Here is a 23,125-nt window from a genome sequence, read left to right on the forward strand (position 1 = left end):
TTTATTTTTTCACTACCTATCGTATTTCAATGAGCGAATCTTCCTCTTCAGAGTTTAGTGTGATAATAGGAATCTGACACTGAGCATCCACAGAAATATAATCAGAGCTCTTGAATTCATATTATGTTGTGTGGAAATTATGAATTATGGTAATTTATCCATATTTCTTCATGTTTACAAATTATTAGGTTCGTCGTCCTCTTCTCAAATATATTATAGGATACAATTGCCAAGTAAGTGAAATCTCTACTATTTATTATGATTATTTTTGATTCATTGGAATCCATTAAAACTAACTTAATTTAGAGAATTATTGACACATATATAGACTATTGGGCTATGTCTATTTTATAATATTGAAGAATCTGTGATTTTTTCATCAAAAACTTTTAAATCGTAATGTTAAAATTAAAAACAGTGGAACTCTCATGTAAAACAGATCCTATTTCAATATAATTCAATATAATAACCTTACTATAGTGAGTTCCACGTTATAATGGCAGTGTTTGATTGGCAATGGTATTGCTATCATCTTCTATCATTCAACAAAGCGGACAGCGCTATCTCTTTCTCGCTCTGCTCTGTTGTCAGATCATCTTTCAACAGTGTAGAATTAATAATTAATTAACAAAATATTTCATCTCCTTTATTTATTTAATCATATACAAATACAATCTAGGTAAAAACATCAGGCATTCGCCCAAAACTGCTTCAAACCTTAATTTGGAATACACAGTCTAGAGCAATGGTCTCCAAGCTTATGAGCTTGTGAGCTAGAATAGCATTTATAAAACTTCTAGTGAGTTACCAAGGAATATTAGACTGAAGAAAGTATCTTTTATTGCCTTTAAAGATACATTTCTAGTGTTGAAATCTACTTATCTCATAGCAAAAAGTATAACAAAAGTTGAAATGTAGTACATTTCAATGAGAGCAGTGGAACTCTTTTTGGTCATCATCAAGTATTTTCTTGATGTTTGGAGTTGTTTGTACGTTGTAGCCGCTATTCTGATGCAGTTGTCCATATCGATTTCTCATGAATTTCATACTTGACAAAGATGCTTCACACGAGAAAGTAGAGCTGAAAATAGTTTTCAACCTCAATGCAACTTGAATAATATTTTGATATTTTTCTTTGGGGACTTGAGGCCAAATATTTCCAGTTAAAGGAAGTGAGAGACAAAACATTTTGAAAATCCACAGATTCCATTTAAACTGAAGCCTGATCTCCACCAAAATGTTGTGCAGCACAAGCTGCAAAATCTTCTGCATAGATCTATCTCTACAAAAAAGAGTTGATGAATTGTACCATATTTGATATGCTTTTAAAATCTTGAAATCGTTGATCAAACTGTTGTCTCAAGTCTGAAAGAATTGTGACGTATTCTTGGTTATTGCTGCGGTGCTGTCAAGGATTTTTCTCGTCATTGATTTTCTTCAGACTGGGAAAGTGTTTATATTCAAACTGGACGACATTCTTTCGCACGAGCATTCCTGCGAGCTACCAAAAACTTCCCCACGAGCTACCGGTAGCTCGCGATCGACTGTTTGGAGACCACTTGTCTAGAGGTTATGCAGAAATGATAAATCAAGTCACACACTATTTTGTGACCAAAAAATGTATCTTCTTCAATTTTGAATTTATCAGATTAATTAATTTCAAAATACAAATCCAAACAAAAATCTTCCATCACAATTGTCAAAAATATTAAAAATTTCACTCAAATCCACAATTAATTATACTCATGTAAACATAATATCATTGTGATGGAATTCATTATGAATTTATTGAAAAATATACTTTCTTGCTTAATAAAATATAATTGATTATTTTAATTGAGAATGAATAGTTAATTTCACATCAATAAACCTGTATCAGCTACCGTCTATAGAAGGCATTGACAAGACAGAGGATCGGCAACGTTGTTCTCCTATCTTTCTTCACTGAGCCATTAAAACGTGAACCTCACTAAAGTTTTTCTGGTAAAAATAATCGTTTGCTCGATAGTATAATATATGATAATATAAATACATCGGGGTTCCAAACAAATGTGAGTGAAATTCCTGTGTTTAATAGTATTGGTAGCATCATTAATTACAGCTTCTTTTATGATAAATATTCAATGGAAAAGCAATCCAATAATCTGTTTTGGCACACATCAAGAGTCTATTTTAAAGCTCTGTGGGTGGATAGCCTGTGCGTACCCTTCATGTAAGCCCAAAGGTAAAAGCTACAAGGGAGTTGAGTGAGGAGAACATGCTCTACAAAAGCTTTCTTGTAGCCCTTCAAAAGCCCTTGTAGCTTATCCATTGATCAGATATGGAGAGCAACCTCTCATTTTTGTCTAATGAGAGTCCACGTTATAATGGAAGTAAAGAAAGATACAAGAACAATGTTGCCAAATTGACTCCATTTTGCCACTGAGTGTACACAGCTGTTATTCAATTAATACATCAAATTTGGTCTGATATTAATTTTATTTCCCTTGATAGAATAATTGATTTCATGTCAAATTTATTGAATTTATCAATAAAATGTTTCTCTTCATAATTCGATTCTAAACTTTGCTATCATAACTGAGATCAGATTTATAAACCTGAAATGGTGGCTAATTTAAGAAGCTGTGTAACACCAAACTGAACTTCAAAACAACAGCAATTCAGTTATTCGGTAGGTAGCATATTCTACTCCAATTTCTTTTTAAAAAAATAGAAAAATAGGAATCCTATCAATAATTTATTCCAATTAAAATAATTCTAAAATAACCTTTCGATGTTATTTATACTGGTACCAGTGTAGGCCAAACCTATTCCCATAAACTGAAGCATGGACGAAGTCTAGGATATGGTCTCAAAGGTATAAACTTTTGAAATTAATGTCATTTCAAGTATAATTTGTGTTTCTCATACGGTAATATCTAACAATAATTATTCCATTTATTCAATAATACACTTAAATAAATGCGACTCCTCTACCATTCTTTAGTATTTTGTTATAAATCAAAATAAAACATGGCGGCTGAGGATTGTTTGTTGCCTTTCTTACAGTCTGTAATCTATAAAAGGGTGGGAGAATAGAAGTATAGAGCTTTATTGGTAATAGTGGGGAATAAACCATATATGTAACTAGCAGAACACCCGTGCTCCGCTACGGCAATTAAAAGATAAGATTATTCTTGTGAAATATTTATAATCCAATAAGTTCTATCAAAATTGTTATAATTGTTTTTGAGATTAGGCCACAACTTGGCATGAAAATTATTGAGTCAAATGATTCGAATAATTATTAATTGATGTGTTGAAAGTGCTCTGTAGAATAGTAGACTAATTGCAGCGAATTTTGTAGAATATTGGGCAGGACTTAAAGAGTCGACCTCGTCTTTATTCATTGGCAATTAATATTTCCCGTTGACAGTTATCAAATTAGCAGTTAGCCAAATCAGGTTATTTTTGCTTTTGTTTGATGCAATTGAAAATTAAATTCCAAATTAAATTTATTTGAATTTGTTGACTCTTATATCCATGGATCTCTTGCTTATTCTGGAATTTTTGGCATAGCCTATCGCTTAGCCTACTTTTAGTTTCACTAATTCAAAAGTGTGAAAGCAGCCAATTTACTGATTCTTTCTTCCTTGGAAGTCCGCCCATTACATAAGAGTTCATTCATAATAGTTAATTTATTGTGGCTGATTTCTCATGTTCTAAACTTTACTATCATACATATTAAAGTGGGATCATTTTAATGTGAATTTGCATAAATCTGAATAGAGTTTATTCAATCACTTTGATTATTGACTACCATTATATGATTTCTTTCTTTAATCTTCGCTTGAAACGAAAAGTAACGAAAAGTTAAGGGATGAACATTATTTGGATGTAAATTGACATGTAAGTTAACTCAATTCAATTTCTATCTCAATTGACAACTTTCGTATTCACTTGTGATCTATCGATATCAATAGGTTTATCTTGTGTCATGTAAAGACATCATGAAAGGAAATAGGAGCTGCTGATGAAATATTATGTTTTTTTCCGATTTAGTCTGAAGCTGATTTTGAAACATGAAAACATCAGACCCAGTAGCACAAAAGTCTGTTCAATTTCAATCATGATTAAATTTCATGAGAATTAATCAGAGCATGATTTTTCTCAATAGAAGGCTTCTCTGATTGGTTCTCTTGGTATTCAGACCGGATTATGAATTAACAGACAGTGCAACTGGCTTTCTCAAGGCCATGGCTGCGTACATAGAGGTACAAGTACAACAGAGAAGCTGAAGAAATTAGTCGCATTTTCATCATCTCAAAATGGACATTAAATCCAACTACCATATGTTTCGAGAGATTGATTTTGAATTTATTTTGCTATCATCTGGTCGACTCCTGTGGGTTGAGGATTGGGGGAGCTTTGAGTCGATTATCGTGCTCAGGAATGTGTTGAAAACCAGAATTCACCCACAGTATCTATGCTTGTTGTAGGAGGCGACTGAAATGGACCTCAAGGAAACTCCAGAAGTTGCCTTGCCTTCAACCCGCGGGATCAGCCCCATCAGGGGGATCTGCCCCTTCAGGGCAGTTTCGGAGAAACAAAAAGAAAACCCTAAGAGACCAGAGATGGGTGAAACTCCAGGCACAATGTGGGCCAAGAGGCTGAGTCGAGGTTGGCCGGGCGCCTTAGAGGCAGTTTGACGTCCCCTCTCTCAGCTGAAGGACCTACAGAGGGGCTAGGAGTGGAACTCACTTAGGTCACGAGTTTGTGGGTGGAGAGGCCAAAACTCACCACTGCTCAAAGAAGGGCGGCCATTCAGGCAGAGCTTTTCGGGAGAGGTGAGTCTCTTAACCCTGAAGAGTTCCGGAGGGGCAAAAAGAAAAACTCAAGAGACCAGAGATTGGTGGAACTCCAGTCACAAATGCGGGTCAAGAGGCTGAGTCAAGGGTGGCCGGGCGCCCTAGAGGCAACTTGGCCGCCCCTCCCTAAGCGGAAGGACCTACAAAGAAGGCCAGGAGTGGAACTCACGCAGGTCTTGAGTACTAATCAGTCTGAAGAGACTGCCAAGCATATCACACTGGATTGCGACAATGATTGCAACCAGGTGATGAATGGAATGTTAGTATATAGGGAAAAACTCCTGGTTCTTGTAAAGGACAAATATATTGGTTTGCCCAGCTAACATACTTCTTGGGAACACAATAAGCCTCAGTTGATGTGTCGGGTTGTTTGAACATTTGGATCCTTGAATCCGTCCCTTTAAAAACAATAAACAATCATCCGGTCACTCTCTGAACCTATTCTTCCAGATAACCTATTCTTCTTGAATACTGCAATGTTTTAAAATAAGGTCACAGAGTTTGGAAAATCAACTACAGCTATTATAATCTTTCTCATTAAATTTGCTCACACTCTCTTACGTTTTCAACTGGCTATGGAAAAACTTTTTATGATCAGCTGCTACTTGAGGGACCAATAATTCTTTCTCAGGGAACTTTGGCGAATTTTCTCAGAGTTGAGACCTGTTCCAAAATAATGTTTCTGTCGCAAACCCATTTCATTCCTGATTCAATCAAAATCGTTAGAGCCGTTTTCGAAATCCGTCCAACACAACATATATTATGTATGTCAATACATATCCACAAACACACATATTCGAACAGAAATTGCTTTCTCAGTATAATTAACATCAATGATCATGATTTCATTCAATGAGAGCTTATTTCACATAATAAATATCGGGGCACCGAGCTTCGCTCGTTATTCATTAATTGATTTTTGATCCCTCTCTTGGATAATGAAACGTTAATGCTAAAAAGAAATACACAGACTGCTAATGATCAATACACACTTACAGGTAGAACAGATGACAAAGTAACATACCTAGAAAAGAAAAAAGCCTATTATTAAGAAGTAGAAAACAAAAAGAAATTACAGCTGAGCAGAAAGATTCACCAGGCAGTAAATAAACCCAAAGTGCTATGGACAACAATCAACGATGAAAGGAATAAACTGAAATGCAAACATCAAGAAAACCTCCACCTGACTTTCAAGGGGGGAAAAATCACCGACCCACATCAGATTTGCAATATCTTCTACACATATTTCACCCAACCAATTACTGAACTACATAGCAGCCAAAATGGTATAGAGGATCTGTTGGTTCGGAATAATGCCCAAGTGTTCTGTCAATTCAACACCATCACTGAAACTGAACTGCACCATATTTTCAGAAGACTAAAAGCCAAACGACTAATCAGGCCATGATGATATAACTGGTAAAATCCTGAAGTACTGTGAGAATGAAATAAAGGAACCCATCCTACACATAATAAATAAATCATTCAAACAGGCAGAATTCCCACATAAATTGAAAATAGAGGAGATTTATCCAAAGCATAAGTCAGGAAATAAATCTGACTCAAAAAACCACCGACCAATAGCGAATCTGCCAGTTGTCTTCAAGATCATTGAACGAGTGGCCTACAACCAGCTGATAACACACCTTGGAAGAAACGAACTATTGTCAAAAAATCAGCATGACTTCCAAAAGAACCACAGCACATAAACAGCAATATCTGATTTATGTGACGAGATATGCAAAATATGGGAAAACAAAGAATCTGCCTCAGGTCTTTTCATCGATATCTGTAAAGCTTTTGACGTCCTTGATTGGGAAACTCTCAAAACTAAATTGAAGTATATGAAAATCCAGGGGAGTGCACAAGAATGGATCGAAGATTATCTAAAGGACAGAAGGCAGTATGTGGAACTGGATTTTCAAGAAAAAACATCAATAAACTCATGTAAGTCGTCATTCCGACTTGTAAGGAGGGGTGTGCCACAGGGCGCGATTCTAGGACTATTGCTCTTTCTAATTATAAATGAGCTTCTAGGCAACAAGGCAACAAAAAATGCATTCTTTTTTGCGGACGACACCACTATTCTACTCCCTGCAAATAAAAATGTGACACAATATAACCTTGTTGACTCTACGCTTGCAGAAGCAACACTAATATGCAGTGAAATGAGACTGGCAATTAACAACAACAAAACAGTGCACATAAATTTCACTCAGACTCATCACGTACAGCAACAAAACAGTACTGTGCAAACAGTCGAATGCACCAAATTTCTTGGTGTCATTCTAGACAATTACCTGTCATGGAAACAGCATATGGTGAGTCTGTGTAGAAAACATTCATCAGCAACATTTGTCATTCGGAGAAAAAGAAATATAACCGATGAAAAGACAGCAATAACAGCAATAACTGTAATCACAACATAGACCTCCTACAACATAGATTGAAAAAGCTCAGCGATTCTCTGTCTTATGCAGGGGCATACCTGTTCAACTTGCTCCCTAATAGTCTAAAAAAATGAAATTCAATTCAATTCAATTTTCTTTTCATCTATGACCAGTCTCCACACTGGATAGATTCCGTAAAAAGAAATGAGATAGCGCTATCTGTTTTGTTGGATGTTGGACAAGGATAGTAACACTATTGTCAATCATACATTGCCATTATAACGTGGACCTCGCTATAGTTGACAAAACGACCAGTTGGAGTGCTGACGAGTGACTGCGCATTACAATGAAATATACTTGAGAGAGATCACAAAATGCGCTTTCCAAACATAACTTGGCGGTTTGTGATGAAACATAACCTCAAATCAATTCCGTTTAAAGTTTAAAAATTATTATTCTCAGTTCTTATAACATAACTGATAAGAAGTGATAACACTCTTCTTGATAGCTTGAAACAAAATAGGATAGTCACTCAAGTCTCAAGAGGAAAAATGTTTTGAGTTTTATCAAGAGCAATTCTTATCGTAAATTCTCCGTCATTTATTTTCTATTCGATTAGCTCTTGTAAATAGTCTATATTATACTTTGTTCAGGCTTTTTAATGACTCATCCACAAGAAATCATTGTCTGCTTTGTTTCTAAAAATATAAACAGAGGATAATTTCGTACTATTCGGCATTTCATATCGGATTGTATATAGGCCTAGACAATTTTTTAAATGGTAAGTAACCTAGATAAAATTATTTTAATATGGTACCGTAACCTTATTCAACTTGATTATGCTATCAGTAAAGATACACTCATGCATTTGTGGATGTAGGCCTAGGACTCAATTTATTCACTAAATTAATTTAGTGATAAATTAATTTTCTGCTCCCATGTAGCCTACCATAACTTGTTTAGATTTATTTATTAGACATACAACTGTGTCATAGTCAGTTTAATTAGACTAATTATTCTCAATCGAAGATTTTTTGTTCAATATTTTAGATATAAACTTAATCAGTTGGCTATAAAACGTAATGAATCTATGGAGTAGTAAACTGAACTGGTTCTATTGGATTATGTAGGTAGTGCAAGAAGTACTCAAATTCTACAAATTTAGGTAAGAAAATACTTGATCTACATTTTTCCAGACTACGGTAGGCCTACCTATATTCTTTATAGGCTATCATGAAAAATGATAATAATAATGGTTATGTTCATAGCACAGACATGCCGCCAGGGCATGTCTATAAGGGAACATGTTAAAAGAAAAAACCAACAAGTCCATAGATGTACAATCAGAACAGAAATATTGTGAATGCACTTATATCTTCACATACTGTTGATATTAATAGAATTTTGCAAACTACTGTATATGTAGCCTTGAAATTAGGCCAATTTTATAAAGGTTTGCACCAATCAAATAAATTTATTCCAACATCAAAGACAATATAATGAAAAAACATTCAAATTAGTACAAAGTAAATCAAAGACAAGGTCCAAACTAATAATTCAGGGGAACAAATCAAACGAATGTCTCTTTAATTAACCTGTTTTTGAAATAACAGACCTTGACAATTGTGATCTAACACAGTTTTCACCATTGTTCTCTTTCAGGTAGTCCTACCTAGTGCATTCATCTTCATGCATGATTCACGCTGACCTTCTTTGGATAAACATTTTCCATTGCAAATTTGCAATGTAGCTAAATATTAATAATCATAGGGCCTACTCAAAATCTCTCAATCGAATTTTAACTTGAAAAAAAAACAATTCTTTCATTAAAAATAAATCATATTTATTCACATCAACTTTTAAATAATCAAATCACTTGCTTTGTAGTATCCTACTGGTGTTAACTTAATTTTCCACTTTAACATAACTTGTACTGAACTCAATGATCCATCATTCAAGATTGAACTAGCCTATTTGAACTGGAGCTTATTGTACCAAGCTTGCCTCAACTATCGAATGTCAACTTATAACAACTCCACCCCACTCCATCGAATCAAGGCTGTTAACAATTTATTATTCAATTTGAGTGAATGTTGCACCAACCTAACCTCACCTGATCAAATGAAAGTTATACACAAAAATTCCAACCTAACCTAACCTTTATTTTCAAATGAAAGTTGTACACAATCATCCTAACCTAACCAAACTTTACTTCATCAAATGAAAGTTGTACACAATTATTCAATTTAATCTGAAGTTGTACCAAACCCAATCTCACCTTATCAAAGCAGATTTGTACACTGTCAATTTGTAGTGAAGTTTGATTGTAGCAAGTAGGTAACCCAGCCTGAGCTCAACCTATAACAAAGTGCTCGACGTTGCAGTGTTGTTTGCAGTGTTACACTGTCTGGCAGGCGATGTGGTGCATCTAACCGTTGCCATGGCAACACTGCTTGAGGTGAAAGGTGTGGCAACACTGTCGCTGTTGGCGGGAAGCTTCCTGATTGGTCTGACTCCATCGTGGCTGGGCTTCCAGTCTGGTGCCGATCACCTCGAGCACTCGCTTCTCTTGTCAGTCATCCTGTGCTTTGGAGCCGGTGTTCTACTGTCTACAGCCATTGTGCACATTTTAGGTGAGTTTATGATCCTACGAAAGTTCATTATCATACACAATGAGAATGAAATAGAATCAATAGAAATCAGAATAAAAAATCAGCGCATCTAACAAATTGACCCAACTCAACTGCTGTGCTGTGTTGAAAGAAACTCTCTCTCACACAACCACAAGATGAAAAAAAATCACAGGAGAGGCAATATAAAATATAATTTTTGACTAATTTTGTGTAAATCGCCGTAGAGATAGGGCTCAAACAACCAATTATTTCACAAACCATGAAGGCTCAAATAATCCAGTCCCGGCCTGAAGTATAGACTATAGATGTCAGGTGTAATCACTATTGACCACTTCAATTCAGGCGTCATACTTACCTTCCTGTATAAGGAATTCCTACCAAATAATTATGTTGTGAAAGAAATTGATGAGCTCCACTGAAATTACCCAATTTTCCCTGAGTAGTGACATTTTTCTTGATTTATATTTCAATATCGGGGCATCCAGCTTCGCTTGTTATTTATTTATTGATAAACAGAACACACTTCTTCATAATGATTGAGGAAGGACTATAACAGATACAGCCCAAAACTGTTTTTTCTCCAAACTTTGATTTATACACAATAGATGGTCCAAAAAGTAGGTTATGTTTCATACACTTGAATTCAGGTCCGATTTTCAGTCCAATTATTTGAAAACAGAAAAGTTCTAATTTAGATTGTTTACAAACCAAATTGAATAATAAAAAAACACTAACTAATCACTTGAAACTTTAAAATAATTATTAACTTTGAATATTATAATATACTCTAATTTAGAATGATATACCATGTCATGTCAACAAATCAGATTATTTTGATCGAGTCCATTAAAATTTTTAGATAATATTTCTCGCGAGATATGGTAAGCTGATTGATTACACAGCTGTTCTCCCACACAGGCATACACATCTTCTGTTATCGACAGACGACGAAATTATCATCTGTTTTTCCAAGGATGAATAATTATCATCCTTTTCGTGTTCTTCAACGAGTTTTCCCAGGGATGAGACCTAGTGCAATCGAATTTTTATATCATAAACCTACTATGTTCCAAATTTCTTGAAAATTGTTAAAACTGCTTAATCTATATAATAAGAGAGAGTAGGGTTGTGTTTGTTCATTTGTTCGTTTGTTCGCATCAAAACATGTCAACTTGTGAATTGCATACCGGAAAAACGGGAATGATTTAGATTTCCAAATTTTGAACATAGATTCCAAAAATATCAATCACGTGCACCTGGAAGCCCAAATTTCAATTTTCCTTCTAGATTTTTCAGAATTAATGTTCAAATTCATCTATGCTACCGTACATGAAGTTCCATAGGCTACATTGTTGCAGCCCAAAGTGTGTTTTTTATGAGGAGGTTATAATGCTGTTACAAGACTATCATTTTCGAACGGCCGTGTAGCGCAACGGTAAAACGCTAGCTCACGGAGCGATGGTTCGAATCCCGATGCTTCCCAATTTTTTCCCTCGAATCGTAGCCTATTATTATCAATTATTTTTTGAAGGAATTTTGTTTTCATTACAATTGAACTTGGATTTTATCAAATAATTATTTTTAATGTAAAATTTTGCCACCAGTACCAATGAATTGGACATAGTCTTCATGCTGTAGGCCTATCATTGAATTTCATAAGAAAAACATGAATAGATCACAATAAAATAATTGATAATTCATATTCTTCAGTTATAATGTACTATCAGACACGAATTCCCAGTGAAACGAGTATTTTAGGTATTTTGTTTGGTATTGGAAAAACAAAAGGCTGCCTGATTCAAATTGAGGAGGATCCTAATCGAACTAAAATTTATTGATGTATTGGAAAAATCAATATGATTCTGTGAGGTTTTCAAGTATTATGTCTTCTTCAGTCTTCTATACTATAATAAAGGAAAAAACTGGCTTATACACGTAAGGAATAGGGAATTATGTTTGACGCACCATCACGTCTGAAATATACTCAACTGATTAATTTGAAATTTTGCATATAGATTCTTAATTAACCGAGGATGGTTATTTATGCCTATTTCCAGTTCTTCAAGATTTCATTACGTCAAGTTTTCAATTTGTCATGCTTCCAGTTGTTGTATAGAAGCAGCTGAACATTTCATTTAAAAGGGACACTAGATGATATGTATGATTGGGGATCCTACTCGAATAAAAATAATTGATTTTCTGTTGCATCAAAACCGCACCGATTTCTTAAACCGTTCAAAAGTTATTCTCATTCAAATATACTGATAAATCATCCATTTATCCATCATCTTTACTATAATAATGGAAAGAGCTGGCTCATACACGAACGTGATCTAGGAAAATTATGTTTGACACATCATCACGTCTGAACTACTGGACTGATTGATTTGAAATTTTGCATAAAGATTCTTCATTATCCAAGGATATAGGCCTATTTTCAAATTTCGAATTTTTTATTACGTCAAGTTCTCATTTTGCAGTTTTAAAATAGACCCTTGCGAAGCACTCGTTACCTACCAGTATAATATAATAGGATGGTTGCTCTATGATAGTTGAAGGATGTGTCATTTTTCCAGCAAACTATTTTTTCTGGTTCGGTGTAATAGATTGTCATAATACTCTCTAGCATCTGACAGATGAGTTACTTCTTAGAGCATAAGATGCTATCTCTCCTGTAAGGTTACTCATAACAAGACACTTTCCCTGTGGTAACTACCAGCATTCACATTTTTCCATGTGAAGCACGAATTATATTATATACCAACTTTATTTTATATTCTGTATTTTAATAATTATTATGAAATATTTCAGTTGTGTAATTCTTCTTGCAATGCAGAAATTTAGTAATGTATTGTTTCACTTTCCCAGCATATGATCTAAAAATAATTTCCTTTTTCAAAATAGTTATTTGTGCAACTAGTGCGCAAAGTGACAGTTTGCTGCACCGAAAGAAACGTTTACGCACGAGCCGTAGGCGAGGGCGGAATGATTTCTTGAGTGCAGCAGAGGAACTTTGCGCACGTATTTCACATAAAATTTTTCCTACAGTTACCATTGAATATGAACAGTGGTTGATTATGGGTAAAATGATGGCTGAAATCCATCAAATGTTTGTCTGTATAATTTTGTTATCAATAGCAACTTTAATTTATTTTAAACTTGATAATCCAATTGGAAATTAATAATCGATAATTTACTCAAATTAAAAATTAAATTAATTTGAAAATTTGAATAATTTCGAGTAAATCTTAATTTATAAATAATTTTTCAATCAATCAATCTATGAATGAAAAAAAATTATTTTAAATAATGAATTAATAATATTCAAAATGTATAATTTAATGAGTTCTCTTTTTTTTATTTGAAAATCATAAAAAATATAGATAGAAAAATTCGCATTCAAAATACATGCCAACAGCTGATTGGGGTGGCTGCAAGATAATATGCAAAGTATTAAGAGTACGCAAAGTAATACTTTACGCACTAGAGCGGAAAAGTGATTCTTTGCGTTCTGTAATCAGTGCAGGAATAGTCACTTTTCAAGGTAACTATAGGAAAATTGTATTTTTTATGAATCGGTGATATAAGTTGGCATATCGGTTGAACTAGATAGATGATGGAATTAACCGAAGTGCTCTCTGTTGATGATTTATGTTGATCTCTGTTGATATTGCTCCATATCGTACCATTTTGTTTGTAATGTATTGTTTTGACAATTGCATTGCACCTGAAGAACTCAGAAGTTGTTGCAATAAATATATATTATATAAAAATGTTGATCTTCCTATAATAATCATTAGTAAACGAAAATTTAAATTGAATGCTGTAAATCACGCCGAAGACTTCTGCTACTGCAAATATTGACAACAGGGGTAAACAGCTAAATGGAAATTCGATGTATTATTATTAATAAATATTTATTAATTCATCAGCATTTGAATAAATGCAACATCTCAGTAATTTCGATCAATCTATGTTTGTATGCTTCAGGTGACGTGATCACATCTATTGGTGTGTGGGGTCAGATTGTCTTCTGCGCCGGTTTTCTCACATTATACTTGGTTGACGAGGTCGTGCAGTTCTGGTGTTTGTGCCGACTGCAGTGCGAGAAGCATCAGCACAATGGTGAGAACTCAAATAATAAGGGCAAGACCACATTAGGCGTTTTTAAACGAGAACCAGAAAGATACAGATATAATAAGCATAGCATCAGCTGATGAAGAGTGAAATGCGCGTGTGCGTGGCGTATGTGTCTGTATGCACCTTCTATTGAATAAATTATTGACCGAGCGAAGTGAGGTCTAAGATTCAAGTCGACTGTTTTGCATTTCTATTTATGTTTAAATGTTTATATGTTGCGCATTCACGGCGAAACGCAGCAATAGATTTTCATGAAATTTGACAGGTATGTTCCTTTTTAAATTGCGCGTCGACGTATATACAAGGTTTTTGGAAATTTTGAATTTCAAGGATAATATAAAAGGAGAAGGAGCCTCCTTCATACGCCAATATTGGAGTAAAAATCATACTATAGAATTATTCATCATAAATCAGCTGTCGAGTGGATTATAAATTGCAAGTCATGACGCATGCAATCAATATCTCAATATAACTTGGTGAAAAATCATCTGCTGTGTGGACTATTAATTGCATTCCTCATTGAATGCAATTTTTATGCACTATTAAAAATGAACTATTGACTGCATGCAATTAATAACTAAAATAACATAGTATTGTCTTTTGACCTCGTTGAACTCGGGCTGTACTCTTGCCAGTATGTCTTGAAGGAAATTAGCTTTTGATGTTACATTTTTGATACACCAACCTCACCAGCCATTAGCCGTTTCCACACCGATATTTCGCCGACACGACATACATACATGATTTACTCTGATGGACAGTATGAGACGAGGCTGTGGTTTATAACTGCGTGAGGTCTACTGTTCACAGAACAACTAGTTGAACAAAAATCCATTTAAATCAGTAAATCACCCCGAAGACTTGTGCTACTGCAAATATTGACTACAGGGTAAACAGCTAGAAGGAGTTTTTTTTTTTTAATTTCAGCCCGGGAACCTATTGAATCACTATGGGCCGGTTTCCGAGCTCCGTACCTATAAGTTCTGGACTTACAGAGTCCAGGACTGAAATAAGCTCTCGGGTCTAAATTGACTTTCTGAGTCACGATTTTATCTTCTAAACTCCGGAGTCTATCAAGTTCTCGACTTATTTGAGTCCAGGACTTTAACGCATTAAACGTGAGGGAAATTCACAATATTTTGCTGTTGTTTTGTTGGCATTATAGCAAAACGGAAACAGCTGATTACAGCGGGACAATTCAAATGAGCATGCTCTCCAAACTATATTGTAAAAATACGTTCCGATTTCTTTGTTGGCTCATTCAAAGCAAAACCTTTGAAAGGTGAATGAATAAAAATTTCATTTTACATTATGCTATTATTGATCATTGATCCTAACCAGTGATTTTGGAATAAACATTTCATTAGGCTATTGAGTTTGAAAACGTATTTGTTTTGAAAAAACTGGAGTAATAATTTATTATTGTTATTATTATTAATATTTTGAATAAAAACATTCAGATTGAAATATAAATTCCAAGGCAATCCTTGTATTATTTTGCTTGAACATTTTTAGGTTATGGTACAGTCGTGAAATGAGGTTAACTTCTTATGCATATTTCTGATACAATTTTATTCCAAAATGAACTTGCAAACTATAAATTATGAATTTAGTTAGACTAATCCAAATAATTTAGGTATTCCATGATATCTATTTGGCTTTTTATCTACTCCAAAACAATAACTGAATTGTGTTTGCTCAGAACTTGAATTTAAACCCTACACCAGTCGAGGGTTTGAAATCACGCTGTTTTTAATCCTGGACTCAACGATTTTTTTTATAAATTCTCAACTCAGAAAGAGGCGAGAATCTAATTCAAGTCCTGGACTTATAAGCCCTTCGCTCAGAAAGCGAAATTATAAACTCCAGGGTCTAACATGATCTTTAAACTCCAGAGTCTATTTAAGTCCTCAACTACGTTAACGCTCTGACTCAGAAAGCCAATTTTCTGACTCCAGAGTTCAAAGCCAGTTAAAGTCTAGAACTTAGCTAAATCCCGAGCTCGGAAACCGGCCCTAAATCGATCTATTTTTCTCCGGATAGAGAATTGGAATAAGGATTACGTTGACCATTGGAGAAAGGTTAGGTTGTTATAGTTTAATATCTAAGGACAAAGACAAGCTGATAGTAAATATTTATTCATATGAGGCTAGGTTAATAACAATAGAGTTTGGTTTCCAAATTTCTGAATCATTCAAGCTTGGAATTAAAGTTTGGTGAAATATTTTCATTCTTTTCGGTTTTTGATCTAATTAAGTTCTAAATTCTAGTTTGGATATTCCTGGACTAAAAATTTGATTCAAAGTGAAGCAACATAACCTACGCTTTAGACATAGGTACTTCTATCAAAATTCGGAGTGTAAACAGTTTTGGGCTAGGCCTGTTGGTCCTTTTCTGATCATATTATTTGATTTATATATTATGAAATGAATAAATAATTATTATAAAATAAATTTATAGTCTTAATATTTTAATAAGAGTATTACTGTATCTCAGCCCTAAATTTGTAATTGTCTCTTGTTGATGTATTTAACATTTTTTCTAAATGTATCTAAAGTTCGAATCTTCTCACCCACTTTTGTTTTTTTTTTTGCTTTTTCATATACCTTTCACGGGAGCATCATACATAGGAAATACATTTTCTGCGCAACTCAGAAATTATTATTGTTTTGTTATCAGCAATTTTGCATTGACTTTCAGTGTCGAAACAAGAACCTACTGAAACTGGAAGTTTGTTGGAGAGTGGACGTGGCGCTTCAAGTCATTATGGATCGATAGAAAGGAGAAAGTCTCTGGTGGGATCTATTGACCAAATAGACACTCAAAAATTACCTCAACGAGGAGAATCAAAGACTGACTCCAGTTTGGATTTTGTGTCTACTTCTAAAACAACTCCAAGTAATGAATCGGTGAGTTAATAATAATACTAATATCGAGTGACCTGGCTGGCTTAGGTCTGGTGTCAGAGTTTACAGGTCGCAGCTGATTAATTTCAGGTCCTCTGACATGACCCAACAACTGCTTTTCAGGCAACCGGGACCGACGATTTAACTGTCATCCGAAACATTTTTGTATCATCTTCAATCTCCTCTGATCAACTAGATGAGCCTACATAATAATATACCTATGGCTTTCTGTTGGTGAAGTTTCTTTTTTGTGAAACATTTTTATCTAGCCTTATGATCCTGCATTAGAACCAGGTAAATTCTAAATTGCCTGTCCCTTTCTGTACAAACTGAGTTCGGTCTAAAAGCAGTATGAAATCTCTTACCCTCAATCTCCATTTTAGCTTCATTACTCACGAATAGCCTAGAGCTTGATTAGGTATCACCCAGAGTGACAGACTCGAAAAAGAAACATCACTGAATGTTTCTCTTCTTTTGTGAAAATGGGAAGTGGAACAGCTTTAATTAGCAAAATTACAGTGATGATGAAAAGGAACTTGCAGCTTGAAACTTGCACACTTATGGAGACAAATAATGGATCGTTTTGAAGAAAAAAATATCAATTTCGTGCACCTTGAAGCCCAAATTTCAATTTTCCTTCTAGATTTTTCAGTAATAATGTTAAAATTTCATTCATGGAACATCATACGGCATACCTATTGTTGTAGAATTTGTTTGTATAAAAGGAAGCTCATAGAGAAATTGCTACTCTGGTAACAATGTGTAGCAATATGATGTGTTTCAATACAGGAAGCTCATGTTTTGATACAAATGCTGGCAGCTTATCACCGGTATAGCGATTGTGATAATATTATATTATTGTGAGCTGTTAAGTTTTAGGTAACAACCTATTGATTCTCAATCTTATAAATTTCCAAAAAGCTGTTTTAGTAATATGATATTAAACACTGAAAATCATCTAACTACCGGCGCCATACATACCGGCGCCGATTCTCAATCTTATAAATTTCCAAAGAGCTGTTTTAGTAATATGCTATTAAACACTGAAAATCATCTAACTACCGGCGCCATACAACACTACCGGCGCCGTTACGAGTAGTAGGTTGAATTATGTATGTTATAAAAGTATGAAAGAGTTTTGATTTTAAATGAAATCAATACAATAATAAAGCCAATTAGCCAACATACAATATCTTTCCACTGACAAATTCCTAAATCCGTGAAATATTGACAACTTTTTCTTTAACAAAACCATACTTTCTTCAACAAAGTGCCATAAATAACCATTTTCTATTTATTTTGGTGACAAATTCAATCGCGGCCCAACCTAAAATTTAACAGCATATTTGAATATTGCCACAATTTTCTGCAATTTATTTGTATCACTGCACAAATAGATGCGAAAATTAATGAATATCATTATAAATTATCAGACAGAAACGAATTAAATCTTTTTTTAAATGAAATATACTACATTTATTCTCATTCTTATCACTGAAAAGATACTGAAGCAAAATAAGAGTAAGGATAATGCAATGGGAGTTATAACGTTGTTACAAGACATTCATCTCCAAGCGTAGTCGTGACGTAGTGGTAAAGCACTGGCTTTGAAGCGAAAGATTCTCGGTTCAAATCCCGAAACTTTGAATTTTTTTTCTCAATTTTTTCCCTGGAAATATATCATTATAAATTATTTTTTGAAGGAAGTTGTTTTCATTACAATTGAACTTTGATTTCATCAAATAATCTTTCAATGCAAATAAAATTTAATGTAAAATTTTGCAATCAAGTTAATTAATTAATTATTAATCTATATGTATAAAAATGAATGTCTGTGTGTTAGTTTTTATTTGTTCCCTATAGACTTGAAAACTACTTGACAGAATGGCATGAAACTTTGGAGATATGTTGTGTGAATATTGGGGATGATTTCTAACCAGACATTTAAATAGGGAGGCTAATAAAAATTATTTATTTATGACTTTACAAACCTATGTTTTTGAAATTGTCGGCCGAGCGGCTAACGAAGAACGGGAAGATGATTATGATTCAAGATCATGTTGTGATAATATGATTCAGCATCTAAAGTTACCAGCTGTAATAAACAGATAAATTTTGTACTGGTATTAATACGGTAGTTTGGAGTTGAAGTTTAGATGATTGGTACGAGCTGTAGATGATGATTAGTCAGAAGACCTATACAAATAATTATCAATCCCGTATCATCGAGAAACTGGAAAATGTTGGAAAAAATGATTCACCTCATGAAAGAGAGTTGTTCATATTGCATTCATTAATTACTGAAGAATGACAGAATAATTTACATTTTTTGAATCTAGCTTAGCTTAGCTTAGGATATTCATCCTAAAATGGAAGATGGAAAGAACATGGAACTCTTTGTCATTCATCGTATATCGCATATTTCCTGGACCATCTATTGACAATCAAAAGCTATGAACGCATTAAATTCATCTTTGAAAAACTGATATAACTCATATTTTTTTACTGAACACTTTACTGATAAATATATTACTTCCAATTGATTGAGAAGAATATGTCTTCGGAATAATAAATGCTGCATGACTAAGCACATAGGAAGTCCTTATTGAGATGTGAATGAAAATATTGATTGTCAGATAAATTTCATGATTCACAAAATAAAGTTAAGTGTGACATGAGATACATTGACTTTTTGGCGGTACGAAGTTCGCCGGGCAAGCTAGTTATCTATATAATATGGGGGGTAGGTTTGTGTTTGTTCGTGTGCTCATTTGTTTGTTCGCATCAAAACTTGTCAACTTGTGGATTGCATACCAAATTTTTGCAAAAACGGGAATGATTTAGATCTCCAAATTTTGCTCATAGATTCTAAAAATATCAATCGTGCACCTCGAAGCCCAAGTTTTAATTTTCCTTCTAGATCTTTCATAAATAATGTTCAAATATCATTTATGGGACATACAGTTTAATACTGCGAATTCACCAAATCATATGATAGAAGAAAAACAGCTGTTCTATTATTGCTTTCTACTTGATTCCACTAACATCATTAATAATATCAATATTATATATATAATACCAATAATATCATTATTATTAATATAATAATAGTATTGTTTTGATAATTAATAAATATTTTTGTTTTCACAAACTCTGTATAATAATATGGTGAATGTGAAACAGGCTGCATCAAAGAAATTATCTCAAGAACATCTGTTTAGAAAAAAAAAGTTTTGAAACTTTGTTTTCCTGACGCAATAGGGGTATTCACAATGTTGGAGTTAGCTGGCTAAGTCAAGCTATTCGCTAACTCCTGTTCTTTGCTAAGTCTGTGTTAACTAGGGATGTCAATTCCGGGATCCCGAATCCCGGGATTCAGGTCCATTTTTGATACCTAACAGTCCCGGGATTTTTCAGCTTCAATCCCGGGATTTTCGGGATTAGAAAACCTGAAATTGTGAATCCTATTATTCTAAAAAAATTCAATATAGAATTCAATTACGGTGATGAATATGAGTTTTGCATAACTAATTTATTCTACCGGCACAACCTGCAGTTCTAGTTGTACTGGCTAAATAGAATTCGCATTATTGGTTCGCATCATTCGCAGAATGGTTGTTATGTATGTACGCTTGTTTCTGTTCACACAGCACCACAATTACCAGTCTAGACAGCGCAATATTTGCAATAGTGCTGATGTCATTTCCCTTAAATGCACTCAGAACTTTAAAAATACCACAGAAATCAGAAATAAAAAGCACCATCTATTCACTCTCTGTTCAATTATTCCCTGTTTCTTCTCTTCCTCTATTATAAGTAGAATATCTAGTTGGCTCTACGAAATTTCATATAGTAGTGGTTAAGCTTTTAAAAAAAGTTACTCCTTATCTTGAAAACATTTATTATTGAAATAGAATGTTTTATTTTAATATTTTTCCCAAGTATTTCTCCAATAGTATATTCCAATAATATACTCTCCCTCTATAATAACCTCTTATTCATCACCACACACTGTTACTGAACATGTAATTGAGGAGGAACAATTAGTTAAAAATGTATGAAACTGATTTTGCCAATCCCGGGATTGATATTGGATAATCGCGAAATACCGGGTTTGAAAACCAGTCCCGGGATTGATATCCCTGGTGTTAACTCAATGCTATAGTGGTACATTAGAAAAAAATAGCAGACGAGATAGCAGCTGATAGTGCAGGTTTGACTCCACTTAACCCTAGCTAACTCTGTTAAAACGGCGGCCATATTTGTTTTGGTCATATTTGGTGAGGTTATAAACTTTGAGATATGCCCGGTCTACACGACAACGATATTAGCGCAAACCTGGCAGGTTTGCGCTAAGTTTGCGTCGTGTAGAAAGGAGATCGTTGTAAATTTCTGAGGTTTGAAGGTTTGTGCTTTCTTCGATCAATCTCAGGCAGGTTTGCGTCAATTTTTCTAGGAAACTATTATGTCTCATCTATCCATCAAAACCTAATTAACTTCAAAACAAAATGAAGATAGAGAATTCGCGATTTCAGATTCGGATTCAGCACCCTCAAATTAAATATGTGCGAGGTCAATTCTCAAAAATAGGAGAGGAGGAGTAGGAGGTCTGGTGGAGGGTTGAGGAGGTGGAGGATGAGGTCGTGGAGGAAGAGGAGTAGATGGAGGAGAAGCAGGAGGAGGAGGAAGAGGAATAGGGTGTGGAGGAGGAGGAGTAGGAGGAGGGTTGAGGAGGAGGGGGAGGAGGCTTGAGTTACTATTCATCTCAAGTTTATAAACACTTCAAAGACTTTGTATATAATTTATATATATTATGGTTCAGTTTATAATACAGGTTTGTGTTATAATACAGGTGTCGTGTGAACAGAGGTTTGATCAAACTTGGCTCAAAGCCAGATTTGCGTAAACCTGGCTTTGAGCCATGTTTGCGCAAATATCGTTGTCATGTAGACCCGGCATTACACAAATTATCCGCTTGGACCGCTATTGCAGTTAGCTAATAAGAGATGGTTTTAGATGGGGCTTTCACTTAGACCAGTTATAGAATAGACACGCCCCATTGTATATTCATACTGAAAGTCGATGAAGCCAACATCTACTGCCATATCGCCCCATCGTGACGTCAGCATCGTGTAGAAAGCTTTTCTGTAGAGTTTGTAAATTAGATAGATCTTATCTATCTATGATGTGACCTGAAACTGTGATATTTCAAGAATGTGCTAAGAGAACAAAAAGAGACAGTTACTAATATTTTATCATCATACAATTTTGCAAACAAAAACTACTAATTATCTGTTGGAACTATTAACAGACGTCTTATATTATGCTGTACAAAATATACGTGTTTTATGATTAAATTCATACTAAGGTATTTTGTTCAATTCATTTGCCAAAAAATTCAAGACAAGCAACCCTACAAAATGAAATTACAGTTAAACTACAAATTTAAAATAGATCGCCAGCAGCAAGTTCTTTGAAAATAATTATATAATTTTAATTCTTAATATATAACTATATAATCATAAGTTCTTAATTATATAATATAAATATAAATATATTTTAGTTATTTAATAATTTACTTCCATCTGAAATAGACACAATCTGCTATAAAAAACAATGTAAACAAACTCTACAGAAAAGTTTTCTATATGATGCTGACGTCACGTTGGGGCGATATGGCAGTAAATGTTGGCTTCATCGACTTTCAGTATGGGGCGTGTCTATTCTATAACCGGTCTAAGGGCGTTCACAATCCAGAGTTATCATATAAAGCTTTAGCTTTATATGATTTCTATTTTATTTTCAGTTCTATCTGAGAGTTGGCTAGAGGCAGTCGCTAATCGTTTCTCTCTCTTATCAGCTACCGTTCAGGTTATGAATCGTTAAGTTTCGTCGGTCATCCTTCTTCGCCTGCCGGTTTTTGTAAAACGATTTATTGATTCGTTGAATCCAAATATATCGCTTACGTGATCCTATTACAGTTCATACGTTATCTTTTCCGAGACCTTTCTCAAATAAAAATGAGTATGTGTGCGGAGTGCAGTTTACCGGTCGTTAGGTCGGGCAGGAACTCATCGATATTGTGCTCGGAGTGCGGTTCGATTTACCATGGAAAATGTATTCAAAGTGGGTCAGACAGACCTTTGAGTGAGGCTGAACTCGAGATCTTGGCAAAGGGTGCTTGGAAGTGTGGGGGCTGTATGGTGGGA

The 23,125-nt window shown here is 34.4% G+C and overlaps 1 protein-coding gene across 1 annotated transcript in view; it reads left to right on the top strand.

The window, feature by feature from the left end:
• The first annotated feature begins 217 nt into the window (after positions 1–217).
• Positions 218–23,125, top strand: part of LOC111055103 (zinc transporter ZIP1) — a 76,725-nt gene continuing 53,817 nt past the window's right edge. The window contains exons 1-4 of the mRNA XM_039435474.1: positions 218–233; positions 9,634–9,870; positions 13,861–13,995; positions 16,711–16,919. Coding sequence (XP_039291408.1) covers position 233; positions 9,634–9,870; positions 13,861–13,995; positions 16,711–16,919 — 582 coding nt within the window. The 5' untranslated portion in view covers positions 218–232. The remainder of the gene's footprint in view (positions 234–9,633; positions 9,871–13,860; positions 13,996–16,710; positions 16,920–23,125) is intronic.

The sequence above is a fragment of the Nilaparvata lugens genome, chromosome 9 (assembly GCF_014356525.2).
Source record: "Nilaparvata lugens isolate BPH chromosome 9, ASM1435652v1, whole genome shotgun sequence".
NCBI lineage: Eukaryota > Metazoa > Arthropoda > Insecta > Hemiptera > Delphacidae > Nilaparvata > Nilaparvata lugens.